The 26,456-nt window shown below is 45.2% G+C and overlaps 2 protein-coding genes across 3 annotated transcripts in view; one reads left to right on the top strand and one right to left on the bottom strand.

Annotated features, from left to right (window-relative positions):
- Positions 1-14,731, bottom strand: part of Cct3 (chaperonin containing TCP1 subunit 3) — a 21,678-nt gene extending 6,947 nt beyond the window's left edge. The window contains exons 1-8 of the mRNA XM_052730771.1: positions 14,593-14,731; positions 12,228-12,289; positions 11,139-11,189; positions 10,999-11,061; positions 9,804-9,900; positions 8,216-8,333; positions 3,282-3,468; positions 1,390-1,539 (exon numbers count right to left, since the gene is read on the bottom strand). Of these exons, the coding sequence (XP_052586731.1) occupies positions 1,390-1,539; positions 3,282-3,468; positions 8,216-8,333; positions 9,804-9,900; positions 10,999-11,061; positions 11,139-11,189; positions 12,228-12,289; positions 14,593-14,623 (759 nt within the window). The 5' untranslated portion in view covers positions 14,624-14,731. The remainder of the gene's footprint in view (positions 1-1,389; positions 1,540-3,281; positions 3,469-8,215; positions 8,334-9,803; positions 9,901-10,998; positions 11,062-11,138; positions 11,190-12,227; positions 12,290-14,592) is intronic.
- Tsacc (TSSK6 activating cochaperone) lies at positions 14,718-26,456 on the top strand. Of its 2 annotated transcripts, none has more exons than XM_052730784.1 (4): positions 14,718-14,831; positions 16,995-17,054; positions 24,005-24,130; positions 26,226-26,456. In XM_052730784.1, the coding sequence occupies exons 2-4, from the start codon at positions 17,018-17,020 to the stop codon at positions 26,441-26,443; spliced, it is 381 nt and encodes a 126-aa protein (XP_052586744.1). In that variant the 5' UTR covers positions 14,718-14,831; positions 16,995-17,017; the 3' UTR covers positions 26,444-26,456. The 2 variants fall into 2 exon arrangements, with proteins under 2 accessions (XP_052586744.1, XP_052586743.1); XM_052730783.1 differs by lacking the exon at positions 14,718-14,831 and adding an exon at positions 14,999-15,071.

The raw sequence follows: 26,456 nt of genomic DNA, 5'->3' as shown, positions 1-26,456 counted from the left end.
GCATCCCAGAAATTATGAATCTGAACGTCCAAACTTCACACCCCTGTAACCAGGTGTAACTTTACTTACTAGCTAGTTAGTGTGCACGAGTAACTTTTACGTCTTAATTCCTCTCCCCCACCTTTGGGTTTTCGGGACAAGGCCTTACTTTCTCTACCCAAGCCAATCTCATTCTCAGCCTAAGCGCTGGGATTACAGGTGTAAGCAACCATTTCCCTGAGTTAACTTGATTATTTCCAATCATTTTTTAATAAGACCCACTGGTCTTATTAAAGCCTGTAAGCCCTATACTCTGCAAAGTCCTTTTAGCAGTAAGTTAAAGAACTCAGACTTTAGGTGCTCCTGATATATTAGAAGAGGTGGGTCATGGATGGTGGGTGGTGGCACACTTTAATTCCAGCACTTGGGAGGCAGAGGCAGAGCCAGGTGGATCCCTGTGAGTTCTAGGCCAGCCTGGTCTACAGATTGAGTTCCAGGACAGCCAGGGCTACGCAGAGAAACTCTCTCTGGAAAAACCAAAACCAAAAAAAAAGGGTCACACCTGTAAGTCCAGCACTTAGGAGGTCGAGACAAGCAGAGAGATTGCTAGCCCACCCACATAGCAAGTTCTAGACCACCCAGGCTACAGGTAACACAGTCTAAACCTTCCTAACCCAATCCATTAAAAAAAAACAAACAAAAAAAAAAAAAAAAAACCTAACCAAAGCCTTACAGAGCTAGGTTTAAACTATGCCAAAGTCAAATATAGAGAAAAGTGAATAAGTACATTGTCTAGGTTGGTCTTGAACCAAGTGATCTTCCTGCCTCATTCATCTCATTGACTTTTTTGGGGTGTGTGTGTGTGTGTTATTATTCCCCCTCAATTCTGGGCTTCAGATTCCTTCAATATAGAACTGTTTTCAAGGACTACCATGAAAACACGGTGGTAACAAGTGTGAAGGACAATAAATGGCAGTCGGCACACAACTTTACTGTCGCATTCCCACATTAGTAGTCAAGAATCCACTTTAAAAAACAAGACTGGGACGCCAGGGTGGTGACACACACACTTTAATCCCAGCACTCGGGAGGCAGAGCCAGGCGGATCTCTGTGAGTTCGAGGCCAGCCTGGGATACCAAGTGAGTTCCAGGACAGGCGCAAAGCTACTTAGAGAAACCCTGTCTCGAAAAACCAAAAAAAAAAAAAAAAAAAAAAAAAAAACCCACAAGACTGGGACGCCAGGGTGGTGACACACACACTTTAATCCCAGTACTTGGGAGACAGGCAGGCAGACTGATCTGTTAGTCTGAGGCCAGCCTGGTCTACGATGCAGGTTTCAGGACACCAGAGCTATGTAAAGGGAACCTGTCTCAGAAAAACAAAGAGCCCCACAAGGCTGGGCATCTTACCTGGCTTTCTCCTTTCTTGTACTCCAGAGAAGAGTCCAGTAGCACAATCCGAGGGTTCTTGATATAGCGGCGCATGCGTGGGTGGGTCACATCCTTGTTAATCATGACTCCACGAAGGACACACGAGTCTTCAATGATGCCCCCAGGGATCTGAGCCAAAGGAGATTTACTTTACTACACAACTTTTACCGGGACTAGGGCACACCACCCAGCACTTGCTTGCCTGGGTCCTAGCCTCAACAACACACACAGACCTCAACTCCACCTCCTTATATGCTTCCTTCCCAATGACTATTCCAAGACTCCAGGGCATCTTTCCTCCATGAAGCTCAAAAACAAAATACTGAGTGCGTAGGTGGTGACAGGCTTGCTGTAGCTTCCAAGGCCAGCCTGAGACACACAGTGAGTTCCAGGTCCTTCAGGAATACGGTGAAATAAATGACTGCAAATACGTTCTTGTTTTTGTTTGTGTGTTTTGGAGAAAGAGTCTCTCTGGCTGTCCTGGAACTCATGGAGATCCACCTATGTGGATCCACCAAGTGCTGAGATTAGAGCTGCTCGACACTAAGCCTGGCTGAAGCTATGTTCTAGGAGGTATGCTAATCTTGGGCCATGACACTTAATTTGAAGGATGGCTAAGACCCACAGAAATTCACTGTCTTGACAAAAGATCTGAAAGGATCTTCATTAGGATATTTCCACATTTTTAGACTTGGGCTCCATCTGCTGGCTATAAGCTAGTACACTAGCTACTACACTTACACTTTGATCTTAAATTTATGAATGTTTTCGTGTTTTATTAGCACTTGTAGATATTACTTTTTTGTAAATTTTACTTCTGAGTATATGATAGGCAATCTTGGCTGTCAACTTGACATCTGGAATCAACTAAAACCCAAGCAGCAGGCACACCTGTGAAGGATTTTTCTCGTGTTTGTTTGGTTTTGGTTTTTCGAGACAGGGTTTCTCTGTGTAGCTTTGCGCCTTTCCTGGAACTCACTTTGTAGACCAGGCGGGCCTTGAACTCAGAGATCCGCCTGCCACTGCCTCCCAAGTGCTGGGATTAAAGGCGTGCGCCACCACCGCCCAGCTGGATTTTTCTTGATTGGATCATTTGAGGTAGAAAAGACCCACTCTAAATCTGGGTCACACCTCTGGTGGCAGCCAACATTAAAAAAAAGGATATGGAAGAAAGAAGCTTTGGGGGCTTGCTCTCATTCTCACTGGCAAACTCATCTGTCCTGTTGTTGAAGATCAGAGCCCATTTCTTTGGGATTCCAAGTAGACTGAAGACCAGGGGAGACAACCAGCCTAGTGGACTGAGTGAATACCGGAGTCTTGGTTTTTCTGTCAGCAGACAGCCACTGTTGAACAGTCACTCTAATAAAGACCCTTTTAATAATCATTTCATCAGTGCTGTTCTCTAGAGAACCCTGTGTTTTGCCTGTATGTATGTGCAATATTTGTGTCTGGTGCCCTCAGAGGTCAAAAGAGGGAATCATGTTCTCTGGAACTGGAGTTATGGATGGTTGTAAGACACCATGTAGATGCTGGAATCACACATGGGTCCTCGGCATCTAAGTGCTCTTAACTGCTGAACCTTTTCTCCAGCACTTGTAAAATGTATATCCTCACCGGTGACTAATCGATATCCACACCCATAAATAAGGACACACTGAAGTATTTCCTTATCCTTTGTTAACCTTGTGTACAGAAGGCAGTGAAGCCAACAAAAATGATTTCAGGAACCCTTCCTTGATACTCCCAGGTTTTTCTCTTCCAGGCTCTCAGTCAGTCCAGTTCTCCTCTCTAGTTCTAACTAGAGACACCCTCCTCTGAAGTGGAGTAATCATGCCATATAGTTAACTCTCAAGCACACTGGACCAGCTTACCTTTTCCACTCTTGCATACTTCTTGATGTCAATTTCCTTTCGGCCATTCTCTTCAAACTGCACAGTCTTGACAGCATCCAGGGCTATATTGCATGCCAAAGAGGACCACCGACTGATGACTTTGGTAGTAATAGAGCTATTGATGATGTTCAGCATTACATCACGGTTATTGACATCAACAGGGGTACTGGAGAAAGAAACCCAGGTAACATAGTTTCATTTTTATGGTTTCAGCAGTCACCATAAAATGTTTAACACAGGACCTCAGAGTATAACTACAAGTATACAGAGTATACAGACAGTATAACTACAGGCCAAGAGACAGAACGAGAATGAGGGGTCTATTCCTTTGTAGGAAACTTTGCAGAACATACACACCCACACTCATGTTATACACACAATAATAAAAGTGACGAGAGCTTGCTCAGCTTTCATATACTGCTAAAATTCCTAAAACATGTTATGGGCCCAGCACACTTCCACTGCACAACTCTGCTAACCACCCTAAAACATGTTATAAGGCATGTATTGTAACATACAATTATCAAAGAGGTTCTAGGGAGGAGACAACAGCTTCCAAAAACATTATCTAAGTTAAGTGTTCTAGATAGGCAGTTACTGGTTGATAAAAAGTTTCTGAAGTAGCCAGGGATGCAGGCAGATCTCTGAAGTAGGCTGTAAAACCAGCACTTGGGAAGTAAGAGGGTCAGGAGATCCAGTCTGAGAAACACAGATCAGTCTCAAAAAATTAATACTCCCAGGTTCAAACCCAAGCATTGCAAAATCCAGGTGTGGTGAATGCCTGTAACAGGACTTAGGTTGACACAGGAGATCAGAAGTTCAACTTCTTCAGTGCTATATAAAAGTAAGTTCAGGCTAACCTAGGCTACCTTGAGCCCATGTCTCAAAACAGCTTCTGGGGCTGGAGGTGTAACTTAGTGATACAGTGCTTGGCTAACATATACACAAGGCCCTGGGTTCAATACAACACACCCCAAAACCCATGTTTTATAACTCAGAAATAAATCTAAAGGTGGAGGATAGAGAGAGATGGCTAAGCAGTTAAGAGCACTTGCTGTTCTTCTAGGGGACCTCAGTCCAGTTCTCAGCTACCAAATCAGGCAACACAAAACCATCTGTAACTCTAGCTCCAGGTGATTCAACACCTCTGGTCTCCTCTGATATCTGCACTCACATACACATGCAGACACAAAATTAAAACAAAACAAAAAATCCAAGCATGGCAGATCACACCTTTAAATCCTAGCACTCTGGTGGCAGAGGCAGGCTGATCTCTACAAATTTGAGTTCAGCTTAGTCCACACACTGAGTTTCAGGTCAGCCAGGGATATATAGAGAGACCCCGTCTCAACCTGCTCCTTAAAAATCTAAAGAATGGGGCTAGAGAGATGGCTCAGAGGTTAAGAGCACTGCTTGCTCTTCCAAAGGTCCTGAGTTCAATTCCCAGCAACCACATGGTGGCTCACAACCATCTGTAATGAGATCTGGTGCCCTCTTCTGGCCTGCAGCGATATGTGCATCAGAACACTGTATACATAATAAATAAATCTTAAAAAAATACTTTAACTGGAAGTTAAAGGTTTAAGTGGGGATAAGAGTTGGGGGATGGGGAAGAGCAGCAGTGATCGGTGGGTTAGCAATAAGAATGCGTAAAGAAGCCTCATGGAAACCCGATTTGCAAGCTAATTAAAAGTTCTAAAGGGAGCCGGGCGGTGGTGGCGCACGCCTTTAATCCCAGCACTCCGGAGGCAGAGTCAGGCGGATCGCTGTGAGTTCGAGGCCAGCCTGGGCTACCAAGTGAGTTCCAGGAAAGGCGCAAAGCTACACAGAGAAACCCTGTCTCGAAAAACCAAAAAAAAAAAAAAAAAAGTTCTAAAGGGGGGTGGGGGTGGATAAAGATGTTTGCAGAAGACACGGTCATTATAGCAAAGTATCAGTACCAGGCATAGGATAACCCCCCCACCAAATAGTTATCAGTCAGGAAGTTCCCAAAAGAGAAACTATCACCATTGTTCTTGGTGGTCTACCATAACTAGATGATAAAACCTTATTAATGAAGACACTGTACACTTTGATTGCAGGATATAGATTATGTCCAGATCTAAATTTGTGCTGTTCTCAATCTTGGTCAGAGAAGCTTCTTTTGTCTTGAGCAGCAGTTAATACAGAGACTGGTCAAGGGTGACTAAGTGGCCCTGACTGTTCAGTTATAAATGGGACATCTCAGAAGAATGCCGAGAGCTGGTAGATGGGGAGCACCATGGAAAGCTATCTTCTGGCCAAGACAATTCCCCTGCCTTCATCACCTCACTGCAGTTGTGGCTGCCTGTTCAAGATCAAGCCAATCAAAATTCCAGCATGGGGAGGGGTTCATAAGGCCCAACACTTAGCTGAGGAGCTATTGGGAGCTGTTGGAGGAGGGAGGGTCAGTTTTCTTTGGGAATGTGACCATTGGTAAATTACCCATGCTCTGGTGGATGGCCCTGCACCCATATGGGCAGCACCAACTGGTCTTAGTAGGTCATATTGTGTGTGTGTGTGGTGTTTAATCCCAGCACTCAGGAGGCAGAGGTCTCTGCTTGGCCTACATTTCAAGTCCCAGACCTGCTGGGGCTACATATGAACAACAGGAACAAACAAACAAAAACATTGAGAGGGTGACACTGAGGGAGGGTCCAGGGAAGAGGGAGGAGGATATGTAAATTGGGCATTGTGGCAATATGTCTTTAATCCCAGCATGAGGGCAGGGGAGCAGCAGCAAGGCCAGCCAAGGCTACTACACTGGGAGACCTTGTCTGAGAGAAAAAGACAGACAGACAGACACACACACACTCACAAGGCATTTTTGTGTGTGCATGCACACACAAGTAAGCACACTGCATGAGGCAGCAAGGAGACCTAGAGTTACAGACGGTTGTAAACCTCCTGACATGGGTGCTGGGAACCAAACTCGGGTCTTCTGAAAGGGCAACCTCTCCAGCTCCTTGGTTTTACTTTAAGCAACAATAAAAATTTCATTTATGGCAAGTGTGGTGGCACATGCCTTTAATCCCAGCACTCAGGATGCTAGCCAAGGCTATCCAATGAGATTTCACCTCAAAAACCAAACGAAAACCCACCCAAATAATACTTTCTTTTATAATATCGTGTTTTATGAATCTTATCATTTTGTAACTAAAATCCCCAAATTAAGTGAAGGTTAGAAGTCATACACTTTTTTTTGTTTACAAGTTTTTGGTTTTATTTTTTTGTTTTTGGAGACAGTTTCTCTTGTAGCCCTGGATGTCCTAGAACTGGCTTTGAGATTCACCTTCCTCTGCCTCCTGAGTGCTGGAACTAAAGACATGTACCACCACTGCCTGTTTTTGTTTTGTTTTTTGAGACAAGGTCTCACTATGTAGCTCGGGCTATTCTGGAACTCACTATGTAAACCAGGCTGGTCTTGAACTAACAGAGGTCCACCTTCCTCTGCTTCCCATGTGATACCACATCTGGCTTTGTTTTGGGGTTTTTTTGAGACAGAGTCTCTCTTTGAATCCTAAGTGCTGGGATTAAAAGCATGTACTCACTCACCCACTCAGACAGGGTTTCTCTGTGTAACAGCCCTGGCTGTCCTGGAATTCACTCTGTAGACCAGGCTGGCCTTGAACTCACAGAGATCCTCCTGAGTACTGGGATTAAAGTCGTGCACCCTGACTGCCCAGCAAAGGCATGTACTTTTATACTTCATTCACTGCACCATTAGCACCAAGCAAATACAAACTAGTAAGCAGTTCTCTACAGTCAAGCAGCATTTTCAGGTGTGGTTCTCTTCATTTTAATGGAAAACTGGTGGCTGCTTTCTTCACAGCACAGAGCACTGCATTAGCTGTACTCATATATGATAGTAGGATGCTTTAACAGTAAATCTTGAATAACTGTCAACATCTCACTTCTTATGCTCCTAAGTAGATTCTAGTATCTAGGAAGACAGGCCTATTTAAAATACATTTCCCAGCTGGGCAGTGGTGGTGGACACCTTTAATCCCGGCACTCAGAGGCAGAGGCAGGCAGATCTCTGTGAGTTCGAAGCAAGCCTTGGTCTACAAAGTGAGTTCCAGAACAGTCATGGCTGTTACACAGAGAAATCCTGTGTCAAAAAACAACAAAATTTCCATGGCAGCCACTAACATGGCATGTACCTAAAATTATTTTTCTCTTGGTATGTGCATGTGGTGTGTGTAAAGAACAGAGATCAACATCTCATGTCATCTCAACCACTCTCCACATCATTATTTAAAGATTTTGGTCTTGCCGGGCGGTGGTGGCGCACGTCTTTAATCCCAGCACTCGGGAGGCAGAGGCAGGCTGACCTCTGAGTTCGAGGCCAGCCTGGTCTCCAAAGCGAGTTCCAGGAAAGGCACAAAGCTACACAGAGAAACCCTGTCTTGAGAAAACCAAAAAAAAAAAAAAAAAAAAAAAAAAAAAAAGATTTTGGTCTTTTACTGAACCTAGAGTTTGCCAGTTCCGACAGACTAAGCCCCAGGAACCCTCCTGTATCCACCTTCCTCATACTGGATCACAGGCACAGGTGACGACTGTCTTTGTGTGTGTGATATGTGTGTGCATAGAGCACGTGTCTGAGGTCAGAGGACAACATTGGAGAGTCCTTCCTTTACATGGGCTCCAAGTATGAAACTTGGGTCATCGGTATTCCTTTTAATATTTATATACTTTGAATTATTTTTCCTAAACACAAATTTCCTGACTTTCTCCTCCACTTTGATCTCATCTCTCCTTACTAAATGAAGCAGAATAGAAAGCTACCGAGTGTGTGTATGTGTGTGAATGCGCATGTGTGCTCTGTGCTTGGCTTTCTTAAGACAGATCAGTCAAGCCTCCCACACTATCCATCCCCAGTCCTGCCTCCATACCTGATTTTCTTCAGAGTGCTGATCATGTCATCCAGTGCCATGCGGTAAGCACTGATCACCACAGTTGGGTGCATCTGCTGCTCCAGAAAGTGCTCGGCCACAGACAGCATTTCTCCTGCTGCAAAAAGGACACAGGCATCATGGCAATGCATTTGAAAGTACCAGGAGATGAGACAATTTAATTTCCTCACGCTTCTAAAAGATACTTTTCTAAAACAGATTCTCACTAAAATATGTATTTGGCTGTTAATACTGTTCCAAAATTTACATTTTCTAGATACCAATTCATAAAGAAAACAGACATATTTTAAATTATCAGACTGGTCCTATGGGCTTACCCTTCTCTTTTTAATCTTTCTAATTAAATATATGCTATAATTTCCTAAGAAAAAATGAAAATATTTTTCCCAAAGAAAGAAAAATACACAGGGAACATTTACTAACTCAGTACCTTAGGATATGGCTAAACTGCTGGCACTGAAAACAGCACAGACGCTGGGCTCACTAACCCCAGTTCCAGGAGGTGGAGGCAGGAGGACCAGGAACTCAAAGCCAACTTTGAGACACCTTTTGGCTGTTCTTAACAGACCATAACTTATTTCAAGTTATCTTGCCCAGGTATCTACCATCATTCTATTTTTCAGATTTTATTTGTGTGTTTTGTTTGTATATATATGTATGTGCACCATGTCCTGTTTGGTGCCTGAGGTGTGAAGATGGCATGGGATCCCTTGGAACTAGAATTATGGAGGTTGTGAACTAATATGTGGGTACTGGAAAACAAACCCAGGTCCTCGGCAAGAGCAAGTGAGGCTGGAGATGGCTCAGAGGTCAAGAGCACTTAACCGCTCTTACAGAGTGCCTGAAATCAGTTCCCAGCACCCAAGTTCGGTGGCTCAAAACCACATCTAACTCCAGCTTTGGGAGACCTGACATCTTCTTCTGACTTCTGTGGGCATCTGTACTCCTGAGAACAGACATACATAAAACTCTACCACCCCCAAAGATAAAAACTCTCCCCACGCATACAAAGAAGACAAAAAAACAATTCATGTAAATTCATCTGCCTTAAGAGTTTATATATAACAACAGTCTGGCTTAAAAACAAAATACTCTAAGCAAATCAATTCACATACAATAAAATATGCATTAGTTGAGGAAAATGTTGTGATCAGAGGAACTTATTAACCTTGTATTGTCTCTACCAGTAACAGTTTGGAATTCACTACTTGTTTGTGGTGACTTCACAGAATGTAATGAATTTGCATAGCTCACACCGTAAACATAAACAATTCATCCTATTCAAGAGTACTGCACTCTATTGCAGAAAATATGTAAAAAATTGGCAAAGAGCTCTACAACACACCTCATTTCTTTTTTATGTGTGTGCATGGATATTTTGTTTGTAGGTATATATGGGTACCACATGTATGCCTGGTGCCTGAGAATGCTAGAAAACAGCATCAGATCGGGTGCTGGGAATCAAACCCTGACCATCTACAAGAGCAGCCAAGTGCTCTTAACTGCTGAATCACCCACCCCCTCTACACACAACACACTTTATTTCAACCTCCCACCTTCCTCTTACCAAGGATAATTACTGATGTGGTCCCATCTCCAACCTCTTCATCCTGGGTCCTGCTAATTTCAATCATGGACTTGGCTGCTGGGTGCTGGACTTGAATCTGAAAGAAAAATGAACCAAGACTACTCAACGACTAAAACAACAACAACAACACAGCCCCAAAGACTTATTTATTTTTGTACCCGTAGAGACCAGAGGACAGCTTGTGGTAACTGGCTGTCTCTTTCTACCATGTGGATGCCGGGGACTGAACTCAGGTCGTCAGGCTTGGCAGCAAGCTGAACCATCTTCCCAGCTCTCAAAGACTTCTCAGTTTGGCCCTACCTCTTGAATTCTATTTCCATACAGACTGCCTTCCTCCTTCGTTTTACTGTATCTTTAAAATTAAAAACAGCCCCAGGCCAGGTGTGTTAGCTCATGTTTTTAATCCCAGAAGTGACAGGCAAAGGCTAGTGGATCTCTCTAAAATCTAGTTCAAGGCCACCCATACATAGCAAGCCCCAGGCCAGCCAAGGCTACATAGTTGAGACGCTGTCTCAAAAAATAAAAACTCCAGGGGCTAGAGAGTTGTCTCAGTGGTTAAAAGTGCTCACTGCTCTTCCAGAGGACCCACCCAAGTTCAGTTCCTAGCACCAGTGTCAAAGGGCTCACAACCACCTGAAACTACCTCTAGAACAGCAGTTTTCAACCTGAGTCCCATCCCCTTTCACAGGGTTGCATATCAAATATCCACATTATGACTCATAACAGTGGTAAAATTAGTTATGAAGTAGCAAAATTATGAAAAATATTTTATGGTTGGGGGTCACCACAATATGAAGAACTGTATTAAAGGGTCACAGCACTAGGAAGGCTGAGATCCACTGTTCTACAAGATTCTATATTCTCTTTTGGTCCATGGGCAGGCACACAGACACACACACAGTGCCTGCCCCTCCAATATCTTAAGCAGATCACTTTCCAAGTCCTCCTTTTGTGGGAAAAAGTGTCACTGAGAACTCAACCATTAAAACTTCTTGAGGACAGAACAGCTTTACTTGGAAGTAGGTCTTTGTATAAGTAATCAAATTAAAACAATGTCACACTGGTTTAAGGTGAGTCCCATCATTCTTTTAACACATATGGGACACACAAGAATTATAACAGCACATGCTGAAACTGTTAGAAAAGGTGAGAAAAAAAACAAAACCACACACACCTCTCGAAGAATGGCATTGCCATCATTGGTCATCACGATGCCTCCCATTGGGTCCAAAAGCATCTAAGAAAAAGCAGAAGTGTTATAGATAACAAAAAAGAACGACCTGGAGTCAGAGTTCCAACAAAAGATAGTCCAACCTTCATCATAGATTTAGGTCCCAAACATGTCCGGATGATGTCTGCAATTGTCTGTTGGTAAGGAAACACAAAACAAGAAGTATAATCAGAAAACAATGTGTTTTGGAGAACAGTCTGTTTTCAACAGGGTCTCACTAGTAGTCCTGGCTGACCTTGAACTCAGAGATGCTTCTGCTTCTCAAGTGGTGGGATTAAAGGCATACTCCACCATGCCCAGTTCAGAGCCAGTGTTTTAAACATTCATTTTAATAGGTATGAGTGTTTTGCCTGCATACATGTATGTTTGTGTACCGAATGCATGCCTCATGGTCACAGAGGCCTGAAGAGCACGTTGGATCCCCTGAAACTAGAGTTACAGGAGGTTGTGAGCTACCATCTGGGTTAGCAGAACCTAATTTTTCTTCTATAAGAGTAAATGCTCTTAACTGCTGAGCCAACTCTCCAGTCAGAATCAGTGTTTTAACAGTGACACTTAGGATGGTAACTACTTTACACACAGCAATAAATGACTTTACGCACGCACGAATACACGCACAGCCTACTACAGTTTTAATGTCCTAAGAGTCCAGCCTTAATATTTTCACTGACAGTGGCCTTTAGGCCACCTGAAATCAAGTCTTGTATCACTCACTCAAAAGATATTTACTTGTGGGAGACAGAGGCAAGCAGATCTCTGTGAGTTCAAGGTAAGAATGGTCTACATAGTGAGTTCTAGGCCAGCCAGACAAAATCCTGTCTCCAAAGGGGTAGGGGCAGCGGGCCTGGAGAGATGACACAGTAGTTAAGAGCACCAGTTGCTCTTCCAGAGGACCCAGATCCAAGTTCCAGCACTCCCATGGTAACTCCAGTTTCAGGGGACCTGACCACCTCTTCTAGCCTTCTTGTGCACCAGGAATGCACATGGTACACACACAGACATGCTTGCAGGCAAAACAAACCTCCCTCTTCATACCACTGTTAAGGTATTTTTTTTCCCTTTGTTTAACTGAATACTCTGAAGCACAGATCCATAAGAAGCTTCCATCCACAAATGCAAAATTAGGGAGTCAGCCAGAGCAAACTTCTATAAACACTTAAAACATGTGCTACCTTAGCAGCATTGATATTCCCGGACTGAACTTTTCTTCCAGACTCACGCTTTGTATTCTGACCTAGAACAGACAGAAACACATGTCAACAGCCCAGTATACACAAGCAATTTATTTCCCAATTAAAAGAAAACATTTATATTTTTAAAATCTGTATATGTATGTGTATGTCAGGTGCACATATGCTTGGCACAGTGTGGAGATCAGAAAACAACTTTCGGAGTTACTTCTCTTTCTACCACATGTATGCCAGGGTTAAACTTGGTTATCAAAGCTAGGTGTGGGAAGCATGCCTTTAATTTCAGCACTTAGGGGGCAGAGTCAGGAGAATCTCTCTGAGCTGGAGGCCTGTTTGATCTCCATAGAGAGAACTTATCTCAAACAAAACAAACAAACAAACAACAACAAAACAGACCTCCGGTTATTAGGTTTGATGATAAGTGCCTTTTTACCACTGAGCCATCCCACCAATCCTATTTAACAACTTTTGAAAATAAATACAAAGGCTTCCTTGTTTGATAACCAGTTGTCAATTATACCTCAGGAAACTGTTTAGGGCTAGGCATAGTAGCGCATGCCTTTAATCTCAGCACTGTAAAGACAGATGGATTTCTGTGAATTCAAGGCCAGCCTGGTCTATGAAGTGAGTTCCAGGCCAGCCAGAGCTACAAAGTGAGACCCTGTCTCAAAAAACATGTTTAGAGGCCGGAAAGATGGCTCAGTAGTTAAAGGCATGGAGGCTCTTGCAGAGGACCCTGGTTCAATTTCCAGCACTAACACGACAGCTCACAACCAACTACGGTTCCAGGGGATCTGATGCCATCTTCCGGTGTCTGCAGGCACACAGACACACATGCAGATGAAATGTACATGAAATGAAGACAATTAAAAAGCAAAACAAAAATCCCCAAAACTCAGCTCTTGACTTCTCTGTTTTAGCCCCTGGTACACTAAGAGATAGCCTGAAATACTTCAACTTCAGAATCTTGATCAATACTTTTCTTGTAGGCTCACCGATTTCCAGCAGGGATTCATGTCCTAAGTTCCCTGAATGGGCCTCAGTAGGATGATGATTTTTCTCAATAGTAGGTGAGAAAAATGAGGCAAGTGCATACCCCTCACAATCCCCTGGGAAGAGGAGCCACAGCGTCTCAAAGATTAGTGGCCAAGAAAGCCTGATTGTGAGGCTGGGAAGATGGTTCAGTGTTTAAGAAAACTGGCTTCTCTGCCAGGATCCAGGTTAGATTCCCAGCCCCCCATGGTGGCTCACAAGGGCCTGGAACTTCACTTCCAGGGGATGTGACGCTCTCTTCTGGCCTCCACAGGCCTGAGTCACATATGCGGTACACAGACATACATTCAGGCAACAAAACACCCATACACATAAAAACAGAAAAAACAAACCTACCAAACACAATGTAACCAAAGAAAATTGAATTCCCAAGGAATCTCAAGCTAGAATAAGAACAAGACTAAAGCCTGGGAGCCAGACAGGAAACTTGTCTCGAAGGAGACTAGAGCAGACAACGATGGACTCCTTATGCCTCTGGCCTGCTACTTGAGGCTAAACCCCATGGACTTGTCTGTGTGTGTGTCTGGGGGTGGTGGTGCCACCGAACCCCTCTGTGACCATACCGAATAATCATCTTTTTGTTTCTCTATTTACTATGTCTATCTGGCCGAACCTGGCTTACTGAGTTCTCCTTAATAGCTCCGTTAACAGACAAGGAACTGGTGCTCTTTACTCAAGAGATGGACGGCCTTCCCTAAATGGGAAAGAAAACCAGGGGAGGCATCCCGAGGAACTTAACTGGTTGAGGCAAGGAGTGTCATTTCAGAACAAGGGTCGCTGGATGACCGCTACCGACAAGATGCTACTCGCGATCTGCCAGCAAAGGCAGCCTTACTTCACCAACTTAACTCACAATTCTTGAAAAAACTACTACAGCCTCCCAATACTGATGCTAAAGCATAAATGAAGCGATTTGCCCCCGGCCACGCCGCTAAGGGGTGGACCCGTGCAGGATACGAAGCCAGGCCTGACGTGAAGAGTCATTATCCACTAACTACACGCCAGAAATCACGCTGGGAAGGACACGGGGGCGTGGAGGGTGGCGGCCAAAGCGCGGAACACGAGTGGGATGGAGCACATGTAGAGCACGAGCGACTCCCGAGAGCGGGAAGTCATTTTGTCGGAGGAGGGCGACGGGAGATGGGAGGAGAGAAAAAAACCAGAGAAGGCGCTTCCAAAACGAAAAGGCGATGGGAAGGTACGAGGGGACCGAGTCATGGCGGGACGGAGCCGGGCAACACTGGCCAGCGTGGGGAGAGAGGGGCGGAGGGAACCACCGCCTCCCTGAACTCACTGAGCACGAGCACGGGACGGTGGCCCATCATGGCGGCACGATGCAGAGCCCAGTACCCAGAGCTGGGGGAACCGGCAGAACCTTCTGGAGAGAGGAGCAGCGAAGAAAACGCTACCTCCTCAGGACTGACACAGAAACCTGCTACCCTCTGAAGTGCCGCCAATCACCAAGCCCATCTCATGGATTGGCACGAACATCGACCAATCGACAGTATTAGCCCCGCCCTCTACGCAAGAAAGGTAAGGCAAGTTAGATGGAGAGGGCACGATGAGGGGGCCTGGGAGACGCAAGCGCCTGCGCACTAGTGTGGCCGCTCCCGGCCGCGTGCGGACAGAATGTCTGCGCAAGCGCCTAGGCAAGGGGCGGGAGCGGGGAGGGGGTGGTGGTGGTGGAGGAGGAGGAAGCGCTCGCTCTCTACAGCGCATGCGTACCAACTACAGGGTGGGCGCTGGGGTGGAGGCTTTGGATTAGTGCTGCAGGTGAGGTCATGAAACTTATTTTGTTCATCCGTTCTGGTCCGACCGTGAAGGTCAAGAAAGGCATGACAGTTTTCCACTTTTCATTCCAGCTTTAGCACCCGGGAGGAATAGAGGTTCGGGGATAGCGGCCGTGGCCGGAAGGGCTGAGGCGGGGAAGGGTTGAGGTAGCGGAAGTTGTTGTCTTACAGGGCGGGGCGGCAACGGCCCTTTCGGCCCCCGAGCACTCTGGGAGTTGTAGTTTACCTCCTCTAGACTCGCTGTTTTTCTTAGAAAAGAAAAATCCTGTTTTTTACATGTACTCATTTTTTATTTTTTTTGCGTATGATTGTTTTACTAACACGTATATATGTGCACATATGCGTGCCTGGTCCACGAGGAGGTAAGAAGAGAGAGTCCGATCCCCTGGAACTAGAGTTTAGGATGGTTGTGAACTGCCATGTGGGTGCTGGTAACTGAACCCGAGTCCTCTTCAGCGCCAGCTAGTGCTCTTAGCTGTTGAGTTATCTCGCCAGTCCTAATTTTTTTTTTTTTTTAACTTCTTAGAAAAATACCTTTCATTTTAGGCATTAAGACGGAATGAAGGGCCGGGCAGAGGTGGTGCACGCCTTTAACCCCAGCACTCGGGAGGCAGAGGCAGGCAGATCTTTGTGAGTTTGAGGCCAGCTAGGTCTACACAGAGAAACCCTGTCTCAAAAAAACAGGAAAAAGGGACTGGAGACATGGCTCAGTGGTTAAGAGCACAGACTGCTCTTCTAGAGGACCTGGGTTCAATTCCCAGCACCCACATGGCAGCTCACAACTGTCTGTAACTCCAGTTCCAGGGGACCTGATGCCCATGGCAAAACACCAATAAACATAAAGTAAAAATAAATAAAATTAAAAAATAAAAACAGGAAAAAAAAAAGAAAAAAAAACAAGAGACAAAACAAAACAAAAAAACCAAAAGTGGAATGAAGGAGGATCGCTTACATTTCCCCCAAATAACCTATCTTTTCGCGAGCGTTTCTTGTAGTGTTTTGAGCCTTTTTTTTCACCACTCACCCTGAGCACCCATCTTCTAACTCGTTAGAGACAAAGGGGTGGGAGCTAGAGTCCCATGGTTGGCCTGGAACTCCCCATGGAGCCCGGGTTGGCCTCAAATTGGAGACAACCCTCTTGCCAGAGCACCCCACGTGGGGTGGGTGGGTGGGGGGAAGACTCTAGAAGTTAAGCACTTAGAAGACATGAAGATTCATGATGTGTTTGCGATAGATTGAAAGTTTGGATTTGGTATGTTCTGTCTTCTTCAATGAAAAACAATAACACAAATTAGTCCGCTGAAGGGAACTGTGAAAAAATGATCAAGTTAAGCACAATTATTTGCCTGGTGTGGTAGCACACTCCTGTAGTGAACTCCTGAGGCTGAGTCAGGACCACTGCGATATTGATGGCTTCAGTTAGCCTGGACTACATATATCCAGGAGTGGTTAAGAGGGTATACTGCTCTTGCAGAGAACCTCAGTTCAGTTCTCAGCACTGATGTCTGGCTGCTCACAGCCACCTGTAACTCCAGCTCACATATGCACATCCACACATACATGTAACTAAAGATAAATTTTTTAAAAATCAGCCACCTGTATTAACTGAGACAGTGTATACTATATTTTTAAGATTTATTTTATTATGTATACAGTGTTCTGCCTGCATGAATGCTTACACACCAGAAGAGGGCACCATGTAGTTGCTGGGAATTGAACTCAGGACCTCTGGAAGAATAGCCAACACTCTTAACCTCTAAGCCATCTCTCCAGCCCCAAGATGGTATACACTATTATACTTCTGCCTCCCAAAATTAGAGCAGCTGTAGCCAATTTGAATCTGCTGTGTCGAGCTTAGGAAACAACACTCTTGTCTGACCATGTGATGCTATGATTCTTTTCCCAGGCACGATACCTGTTGCTGTTGAGATGGAGCAGCACACTAGTAATCCGACTAATGACAAAGGTGTGTCCTAGGCCCACACCCCTTCCTCAGAAGCCAGCTCTCTCTATCTCTCCACGTGTGCAGAAAGGACTCGGTGTCGTGTATGCCTTGTCTGTTACCTGGTTATGTGGAAAGTACCTGTGGGGGTTTTGGGGTGAAGGAGGAGACAGGTCTCACTTCACTACCGTAGCTGGCTTGGAACTTATCATATAGCTAGCCTAGTGTCCTTAAATTTGAGACAACTCTTTTGCCAGAGAACCCACATCCCAACTGCTGGGATTGCAGACATGACCCACTGCATCCAGCTGCTTTGTTTGTTTGTTTGTTTGTTTGTTTGTTTGTTTGTTTTTTTGAGACAGGGTTTCTCTGTAGTACTGGCTGTTCTGGAACTCACTCTGTAGCCCAGGCTGGCCTTGAACTCACAGACATCCACCTGCCTCTGCCTCCCGAGTGTTGGGATTAAAGGTGTGCACCACCACTATCCAGCATTCTTTTCTTTTTTGAGAATCTTGCTATTATAGTCCAACCTGGCCTCCTCCACCTTGCAGTAGCCCTGCCACAGCCTCCCAGCTGCTGAGACGATGGGCATGGTCTCTGCACCTGGCTTTGGTGAGTTCTTTTTCTAGCGTTTCTAGAGTAGCAGTAAGTAGAGCACTTTGCAGTCTAGGGACCCAGGTGTAGTTCCAGCACTGCCATGTGATAGTTGTGCAATCCTGACCAAATTTTCCTGACATGGGATTCCTCAAGTACAATGCTGCTGATACTACCTGCTTCTTAGGTCACTATAAAAGATAGCAGAGGACCCGGGGAGATGGCTCAGTGGATGAAGTCCTTGCTATGCACCATGAGGACCTGAGTTTGGATCCCCATAAGCCATATAAAAAGCCAGGTGTGGTGGCATATGTCTGTACCTGCAGTGCTTGTGGAGATGGGGTACATAGAGTACATAGGATCCCTGGAGTTCACTGGCCAGACAGTCTAGCTGAATTGATAAGCTCCAAATTTGGTGAGCGACTCTGTCTCAGAAAAATAAAGTAAGGCTGGGTGTGGTGGTCAATGGACCATAATCCCAGCACTCGGGAAGCAGATACAGATGCATCCCTGTGGTTTTGTGGCCAAGCTGGTCTACCTGGTGAGTTCCAGGACACTCAGGGCTACATAGAAAGACCCTGCCCCCACCAAAAAAAATTCTAAAAAAAATAAAGTAGAGGGGACTGGATACATGGCTCAGCAGTTAAGAGCACTGGTTGCTCTTCCAGAGAACACAGGTTGAATTCCCATCACTCACATGACAGCTCACAACTGTCTGTAACTCCAGTTCCAGAGGATCGAATGCCCTCATCTGACCTCCAAGGACAACACGTGTGCATGCAGGCAAAGCACCCATACACATAAAATTTTAAAAAATAAGTGGAAAGCAATTAAGGAAGATACCTGATGTAGATCTCTGGCTTCTACACACATGTAAATACACAAACACACTCAAAAGAAATATGTATGTGTGTATATGTATGATACACATGTATTAGAGGCTAGATATGGTGACCTTCACCTGTAAACTCAGCCCTTAGAAGTCTGATTGCTGCAAAATCCAAGACAGTCTGAGTTGTATGGCCCTGTCTCAAAAAGCAGTGTGTGTGTGTGTGTGTGTGTGTGTGTTATTGCATACCTGTAGTCCCAGCATGTGAGGAGTAGCAGAGGCAAGAAGATGGTCACAGGTTCAAAGCCTGCCTAGGACACAAAGTGAGTTCCAGGCCAGCCAGGACTATATCTCCATACCCTGTGTCAGAGAGATGGCTCAGCAGTTAAGAGCACTGGCAGCTCTTCCAGAGGCTCGGCATTGAGCATTCAACACCCACATGGTAGCTGACAGTGGTCTGTAATTCCAGTTCCAGGGGATCTGACCCTCTCCTTTGAACTCCAAGGGCACTAGGAATGATATATCACACATGCATACATTCAGGCGAAACAGTCAGAGACATAAAAAATAATAAAAGATTTTATTTTTTTTTTTTAAAGAAAGAGGAGTAAGCTGTGTGGTGGTAGCGTATGCCTTTAATCCCAGCACTCGGAAGGCAGAGGCAAGCGAATCTCTGTGAGTTCGAGGCCAGCCTGGTCTACAGAATGTGTTCCAGGACAGGCTCCAAAGTTACATGGAGAAACCCTGTCTCGAAAATAACCATAAATAAGTAAATAAATAAATAAATAGAGCAGCTGACAGAGCAGAGCAGACTTCCATTTGCAAGCTTGGTATGCATATGTGAAAATGACTTCTAGGCAGTATCTTCTGTGGCACTTGGAAAAATGGACAAGAAGGCATCTTTCTTAGCAGATGTGTGCCACACACCTGTAATCCTGGCACATGGGCAGTGAAGGCAAGAGGGTTAAAGAATACAAGGCCAGCTGCATGAGACCCTGCCTCTAAAAGGGGGAAAAAATCTTTCCTACAACACTCATCGCACTTCTGCCCCCAGGCTTGTTTCATAACAAGAGGACTCTTCTTTATCCTTTGACCCTGTCTGAGGTAATTCTTCAGAACATTTCCCAAGCTCCACTGACACATTGTAGGCACTTAGCAATCTTATACCTGTATAAATAAGTGTTATTAATTTTCCTGTCTTTTCTCCCCTCAGTGCTGGGGATCAATCCCAGGGTCTTCCACAGGTGAGGCAAAAGCTCTGCCACTGACCTAATCTGCCAGCCCTATCCTTTCTTGATCTTTACACTATATACATGTTATTCATGTGCACATTCCAGAGCTAGTGAGTAAGTGCGTGCCACTGTGTGTATGTGCGTGTCAGAGGCCAGCTTGCCAGAGTTGGTTCTTTCCTACCGTGTGGGTTCTGGAGATTGAACCCACGTTCTCAGGCGTGGTTCCAGTAGCTTCTACCCTCTGAGCCATCTTGCCATTCCCTCTTCTTCTTTTTCAGAGAGGGTCTCAGTCAGTAGCGTTGGCTTTGCTAGCCCCATTTTCAACCATGCTGCTCTTGCTTCCTCGACGTGCTCTTCACTCCACAGTCTTGTTGCCTTGAACTTAAAATGTAGCCAAGGATTCAAGGAGCTCTGACCCCCTCTCCCACCTCCCGAATACTGGTATTGCATGCATATGCTGCTTTACCTATTTTATGTGGTTCTGGGGATCAAACCCAGGGTGTTGTGTGTGCTAGGCAACCGGCCTCTACCTCCTGGTCTCTCCTGGTCCCAGCTTTTCTGCTCGCCATTCATCGCTCTTCTCTCCTCTCTGTCACCTTTTCATCCTTCAGATGCTTGAGAAATTACTCCGAGGTCCAATTTTCTTTCTTTCTTTTTTGCTATAGGGAGCTAACTTATTTTTCTTTTTTCTTTCTTTCTTGGCGGGGAGGAAGGGGGTTTCAAAACAGGGTTTCTCTGTGTAGTCCTGGCTGTCCTGGAACTTGCTATGTAGACCAAGCTGGCCTTAAACTCAGAGGATCACTTGCCTCTGCCTTCCAAGTGCTGGGATTAAAGGCATGCGCCACCACCACTGACTTTTTTTTTTTTTTTTTTTTTTTTTTTTAGCTTCTTTTTCCCTTTTAGTGGCTGGCTAACAATTTGACCTTCCAACCAAACTTAGTGCCACTCCTTGTTCTGTTTGATTTCCTACTTTCACCTCAGAACCTTTAGTTCATCTAAAATGTGATTAGGATTAAATGACAGAACCCCAACTCAGCTGCCTTGAACACAGAAGGTAATTTAGGGGCTTGTGCAGGTGGGTTACAAGAGCTCGAGCGCTTCAGAAGCCGGAGAGCTGTGACTGGAACTGGGGCTTCTGCCTGTTGGAATCTGTTCATCTGTCTGTCTGTCCGCCTCTCTTGCTGCTAACCCTGCTTGTACCCACTTCTCATGGTATACTGGCCAAGTGCAGTAGCCTCCGTTAGGCCCACTTTATGTCCTCCCAGCACAGCAACTAAAGAAAGTGGGTCTCTCTTTTTTCTTTTTCTTTTTCTTTTTTTTTTCTTTTTGCCTTTGCTTGTTTTTTTGAGACAGTCTTACCATGTAGACCAGGTTAGCCCAGAACTTGCAGTCCTCTGTTCTGCCTTCCATTTTTTTCAATTGTAGGTGGGCACGCTACTGTACAGTCTAGCTAAGAATGCTTTGACACACATCATTGTCCATTTTTTGGTCCTGTGACATGACTGTGGCCCAACTCCTTTTTTTTCTCCTTTTGTTGTTTTTTCGAGACAGGGTTTCTCTGTAGTTTTGGAGATCCACCTGGCTCTGTCTTCCGAGTGCTGGGACTAAAGCTGTGCGCTACCACCGCCCGGCCCAACAACCTACTTTTCAAGTGCTTACCATCTTGTCATCGCAGTTGCTGAGAGAGTGAGGTGTCGGCACTGTCCTTTGCTGGGCCATGGGCCTATTTTTAGTGTCAAGAAACTGGAGTGCTGACTCACCAGTACAACTGGGATCTGGGGAAAGAATAATTTCCCAGAGTGACAATTACTCAGTAGATAAGAAGGACAAATGTCTGTGGTGGAACATTAGGATTTCCTCCAAGTCAGTTTTTCCTTTTGATTTGACTGTTTTTGCCAAAGATAGCATAGTTACCAGTTTTAGAATCTCTTTTAGAGCCAGTTGTGGCTCACTCTTAGAATTCTAGCACTTGGGAAGCTGAGGCAGGAAGACTGTCCTGAGTTCAAAGGTACCATGGGATACATAGAAAGTACCAAGCTTGGTTACATAGCAAGACTGTCTCAGAAAAACAAAAACGTTAACATGTGCAACTCTTTGTATTTAATATGTATAATGAAAAAGATAAAAGATAATGTAATCTTTTTTTTTTTTTTTTTTGAGACAGGGTCTCACCGTGTAGCCTTGGCTGGCCTAGAACTTGCTATGTAGATCACCTGGAGCTGGAATTACAGGTGGTTGTGAGCTGCCTTGAAGCGGTTCTGGGAACCCAACTCAGGTCCTCTGGAAGAGCAGCATGCTCTCTTAACTGCTGAGCTGTGTCTCCAGTCCTTGAAATACGATTTTTAACTGTTAGCAATCAATTCCTATTCTTTTTTAGACAGGGTACCACTCTATGGTCCTGGCTGGCCTAGAACTCGATATGTAGACCAGGCTGGGACATATGCCTATTCTTAGTGATGGGAAGGCTCCGGTGCTCAGAGAGCCCTGCTGGCCTCTGCCTCCTGGATGTTAGGATTAAAGGCGTGAGCCAAAAGCTCGGTTTACTCAACTTTCTAACCTTAAAGGTTGAGGGCCTATTACGTTAAGAGAAAGCTTAAACATCTCAGATTTGGTTACTCAGGCTTCTCTGGCCCATCTTTATGTCAGTGATGAGCGCCCCCTTCCCTTGCTCTTCCTCCTCCTGTCCTGACTTGGCCAGTTTCCCAGGGTTTCTCACCCTCCAGCCTTATTCTTGCCTTTTGACCTACATTCATGTTCTGCTATCCCCTTTCCTACTCTGCTCCTTCCAAGCTTTCCACGTTTTCAGAGCCTCTGTAAGGATTGGGGGGCCCTCAGAATTGGCTCGGAAACACACCCAGTCACCAAGTTCTTAGCATAAAGGAGATTTATTACCCCAGAGGGAAAAGCAAGTGAGGGGAGGCTGTCTCCGCATTGGGCCAAAGCAGACAGCAAGCAGCAGGCCTTCGTTTGTTGTTTGTTTTTTCAGGAGAAAAGGGGAAGTCTGTCCTAGGTGAGTTAGTAAGTCCTGATTGGACATGTTAGCCAGTGTAGCCAAATAATGAAGTTTGAATGCTGAACCTTAGTCTTTAGTCTCAGGAATGAGTCAGTGACCAAATAAGGGAATAGCTTTAGGAATGTAATCTGACAGTTTAGCAAGCAAGAGAGAAGGGTAAAAGGCAAAGCCTTTTGCAGCCATATTTGCCATGCTTGGCCTGTTAGAGAGCCCTTCTTAAATAGGTGTTCGTTATAATCCCCCCCCACTGCTCCCTTAAACCCTTACTTTCACATTTGTTTACACACTTGGCCTTAGCTGGGTATGCTCTCCCACAACCCCAATAAAAACCTCACTTTTACCTAGGTATTTTGTTTTGTTTTGGTTTGGTTTGGTTTTTGTTTTTCAAGACAGGCTTTCTCTGGGTAGCCCTGGCTGTCCTGGAGCTTGCTTTGTAGACCAGGCTGGCCTTGAACTCACGGAGATCGCTTGCCTCTGCCTCCCGAGTTTACCCAGGTGTGAAGACTCACTATACCTTGTGTTGTTTCACCTGATTCTTTTAGTTGTCCAGAGAGAGTCTTGTATAACCCAGGCTTGTCTTGAGCTTGTTGTTTGGCAGAGGTTGACCTTGAACTTCTGATCCTCTTGCCTCCACCTCCTAGATACTGGAATTACAGATGTGCACCACTGTGCCTGAAGATAATGTTTCACTTGATTCAATTTGTCTCCCTAAGTTGGTGATGAGCAGCTAAGAAGCTGTTGTACGTGTCTTTTGTGTACTTCTCAGTGTCTAGTGGAGGAGTAAGCATGTAGTTCACATCAAGCAAGTGAATTAGACTTTCCTCCTGCCAGCTTGGGTTCTCTTAACTCTCACTGATGTCTTTGTTGTTGTTGTTATTGTATTTTATTTATTTATTTAGAGACAGGGTTTCTCTGTGTAGCTTTGGAGCCTTGCCTAGAACTCATTCTGTAGCCCAGGCTAGCCTTGAACTCACAGAGATCCACCTGCCTCTGCCTCCCAAGTGCTGGGATTAAAGACGTGCGCCACCACTGCCCGGCTGACTTCTGTTTTCTGTATCTTCTCTTTGTATATCTTACTGATACTTGGGTAGGACCTGGTGTCTGCTTTTATAGACCAGGCGCAGTGATTTAATCAGAAAGGCAGTCTCACACCTGCAGTCCCATGTTTGAGAGGCCAAGGCAGGAGGGTCTTGGGGTCAAGGCCAGCCTGGGCTATTATCTTAAAATTAAAAGAGGAGAAAGAGGGCAAGAGAAGGCAGGCTAACCCTTGTTAAAATGAATGTTCATTTAGTCACCTCATTTTCAGCCAAAGAGGAAGATAATGATGCTGTGTGTCTTTGTCCAGCAAAACCCTCCCCCAGTTATATTAATCTTCAAGCAAATTCCCTGCCAGCCACTTTCTTGAACATCCAGACAACAAAACTGCCTTCAGGTAAGTCTTCGGGGGAAGGCTTCCCAAGCAGACCCAGCCAGGAGAGCAGGTGCAAAGTAGCTTAAGCTTCCCCCAGGGCAGTGCTAACTCCTCAGAGCACCCGTTGCCTGGTTTCACTTTCGGGGTAACTTGTTGATTGTTTGGTTCTGTTGATTTCATTTGTTTCCCCAGTTTTACCAATTCCTGTTCTTTTCTCAATTGTTAGCTACTTGGCTCAAGTGGGCAGGGTGAGACCCCGGTCTTTCTGCTTGCTGCTCCTGAGAGTTAAAAGGGACCCAGGGAAGGAGATAGTGACTGTTAGCTTGGACTCAGCTTCCTTGAATTCTCTCATTCTTCTTCTTCTAGGGAAGTCAGTGGATAGTTGATTACTTATGGGGAACTCAACTCTAGATAGCCATTACTCCCAAATGCAGACAGTATAATTGTTGAGGTTAACTAAGCCGCCTATGGACAATGTAGTTGAAAACATTTAAGAAGTAAGCTGATCACCCAGAATGGTTGGAGTTAGACAATGGAGGAGCTCCAGGTCCCTAAAAGGGACTTAGTTTTTACCCACTTCGCAAAACAAACAAGCAAACAAAAACCAACCACAAAACAAAACCCTTTTGGTTTTTCGAGACAGGGTTTCTCTGTGCAGCTTTGCGCCTTTCCTGGATCTCGCTCATCTAGACCAGGCTGGCCTTGAACTCACAAAGATCCGCCTGCCTCTGCCTCCCAAGTGCTGGGATTAAAGGCGTGCGCCACCACCGCCCGGCACAAAACCCTTTTTTAGGCTGGGAATATAGCTGAACTGATAGAGTTCTTACCTGGTGTGCACATGGCCCAGAACCACACAAACTGGGTACAGTGCCATATGCTTGTAATCCCAGCACTTGGAATGTGGAGGCAGGAGAATTTGGAGTTCAAGTTTACCCTCAGCTACATGGAGTGCTCAAGGCCAACATGGACTCAGTTTTTTGTTTTTGTTTTTTTATTCTTTTTTTTTTTTTTTTTTTGGTTTTTCGAGACAGGGTTTCTCTGTGTAGCTTTGCGCCTTTCCTGGAACTCGCTTTGGAGACCAGGCTGGCCTCGAACTCACAGAGATCCGCCTGGCTCTGCCTCCCGAGTGCTGGGGTTAAAGGCGTGCGCCACCACCGCCCGGCTGTTTTTTTATTCTTTATTTCTTTATTTTTCAGAGCTGAGGACCAAACCCAGGGCCTTGTGCTTGCTAGGCAAGTGCTCTACCACTGAGCTAAATCCCCAACCCTGTCTCAGTTTTTTATTTATTTATTTATTTATTTTTTAAATTTTGTTGTTGTTTTGAGTTGCTCTGTAGCCTGGAACTCACTGTGTATCCCTCACACTTGCCTCCTGACTCATCATCCCAAGCACTAGGATTACTGATGTACAGCACCCTACCTGGCTCAAATAAAATTTTCAAAGATTTAAGTGGGTGTCTAAAAGTTGAAGGCCAGCCTGGTATACATACTAAGTTCCAGGCCAGCCAAGCCTACATAGTGAGACCTTGTTTGTTTGTTTGTCCTTTCTGAGACAGGGTTTATCTGTGTAGCCCTGGCTATCCTGGAACTTGCTCTGTAGACCAGGCTGGCCTCAAACTCACAGAGATCTCTGCCTGCCTCTCCCTCCTGAGTGCTGGGATTAAAGGTGTGCACCACCACCACCACCACCACCACCACCACCACCACCACCACCACCACCACCACCACCACCCAGCTTTTTAAATGTGTTTTGTATACTTATGTACAGTGGCTTCTCTAGATGCTGGGGATACTAAAGTAGACCAGACAAAATTCCTTGCCTTCCTGGAGCATAACTCAAGCAGAGAACTTAGACAAACATGAGCTATTACTGAGTGTGCCAGATGACCATAAATACTACAAGAAAAGTAACAAGGGGAGAAGCGAGTTGCAATATTGGTTTAAAATTAAAACAAAATTGGCAGGTAAGCCTCTGGGGAGATGACTGCTGAGCAGAAGTGAGTCTGGTTGGGTTGTTCCTGGGAGGAGGATTAGTGCTCTTATGGACTCCTTCCAACCTCACTGCAATTACAAAGCCTCTTTCCTGTGTCCCTTCGTACCTCCATCACTCTCCCCAGGAGCTGGCCAGAAGCCGAAGGAATGCCTAGGACTCCTAGAATGTATGTCTGCCAACCTCCAGCTTCAGACCCAGCTTGCCCAACAACAGATGGCTATTTTAGAAAACTTGGAAGCATCCCTATCACAACTGGGTCCCGGGAGGGAAAGCAACAATGGTTCTTTCCCAGCCTTATGTTATAATCTGTTGTTAAATCACCTGCCCCAGTTCCATAAATGAACTGTGGAACACA

Source organism: Peromyscus californicus, unplaced genomic scaffold (genome assembly GCF_007827085.1).
Source record: "Peromyscus californicus insignis strain IS unplaced genomic scaffold, ASM782708v3 Scaffold_9__1_contigs__length_137607984, whole genome shotgun sequence".
Taxonomy (NCBI): domain Eukaryota; kingdom Metazoa; phylum Chordata; class Mammalia; order Rodentia; family Cricetidae; genus Peromyscus; species Peromyscus californicus.
This window is presented reverse-complemented; position numbering and strand designations above follow the sequence as displayed.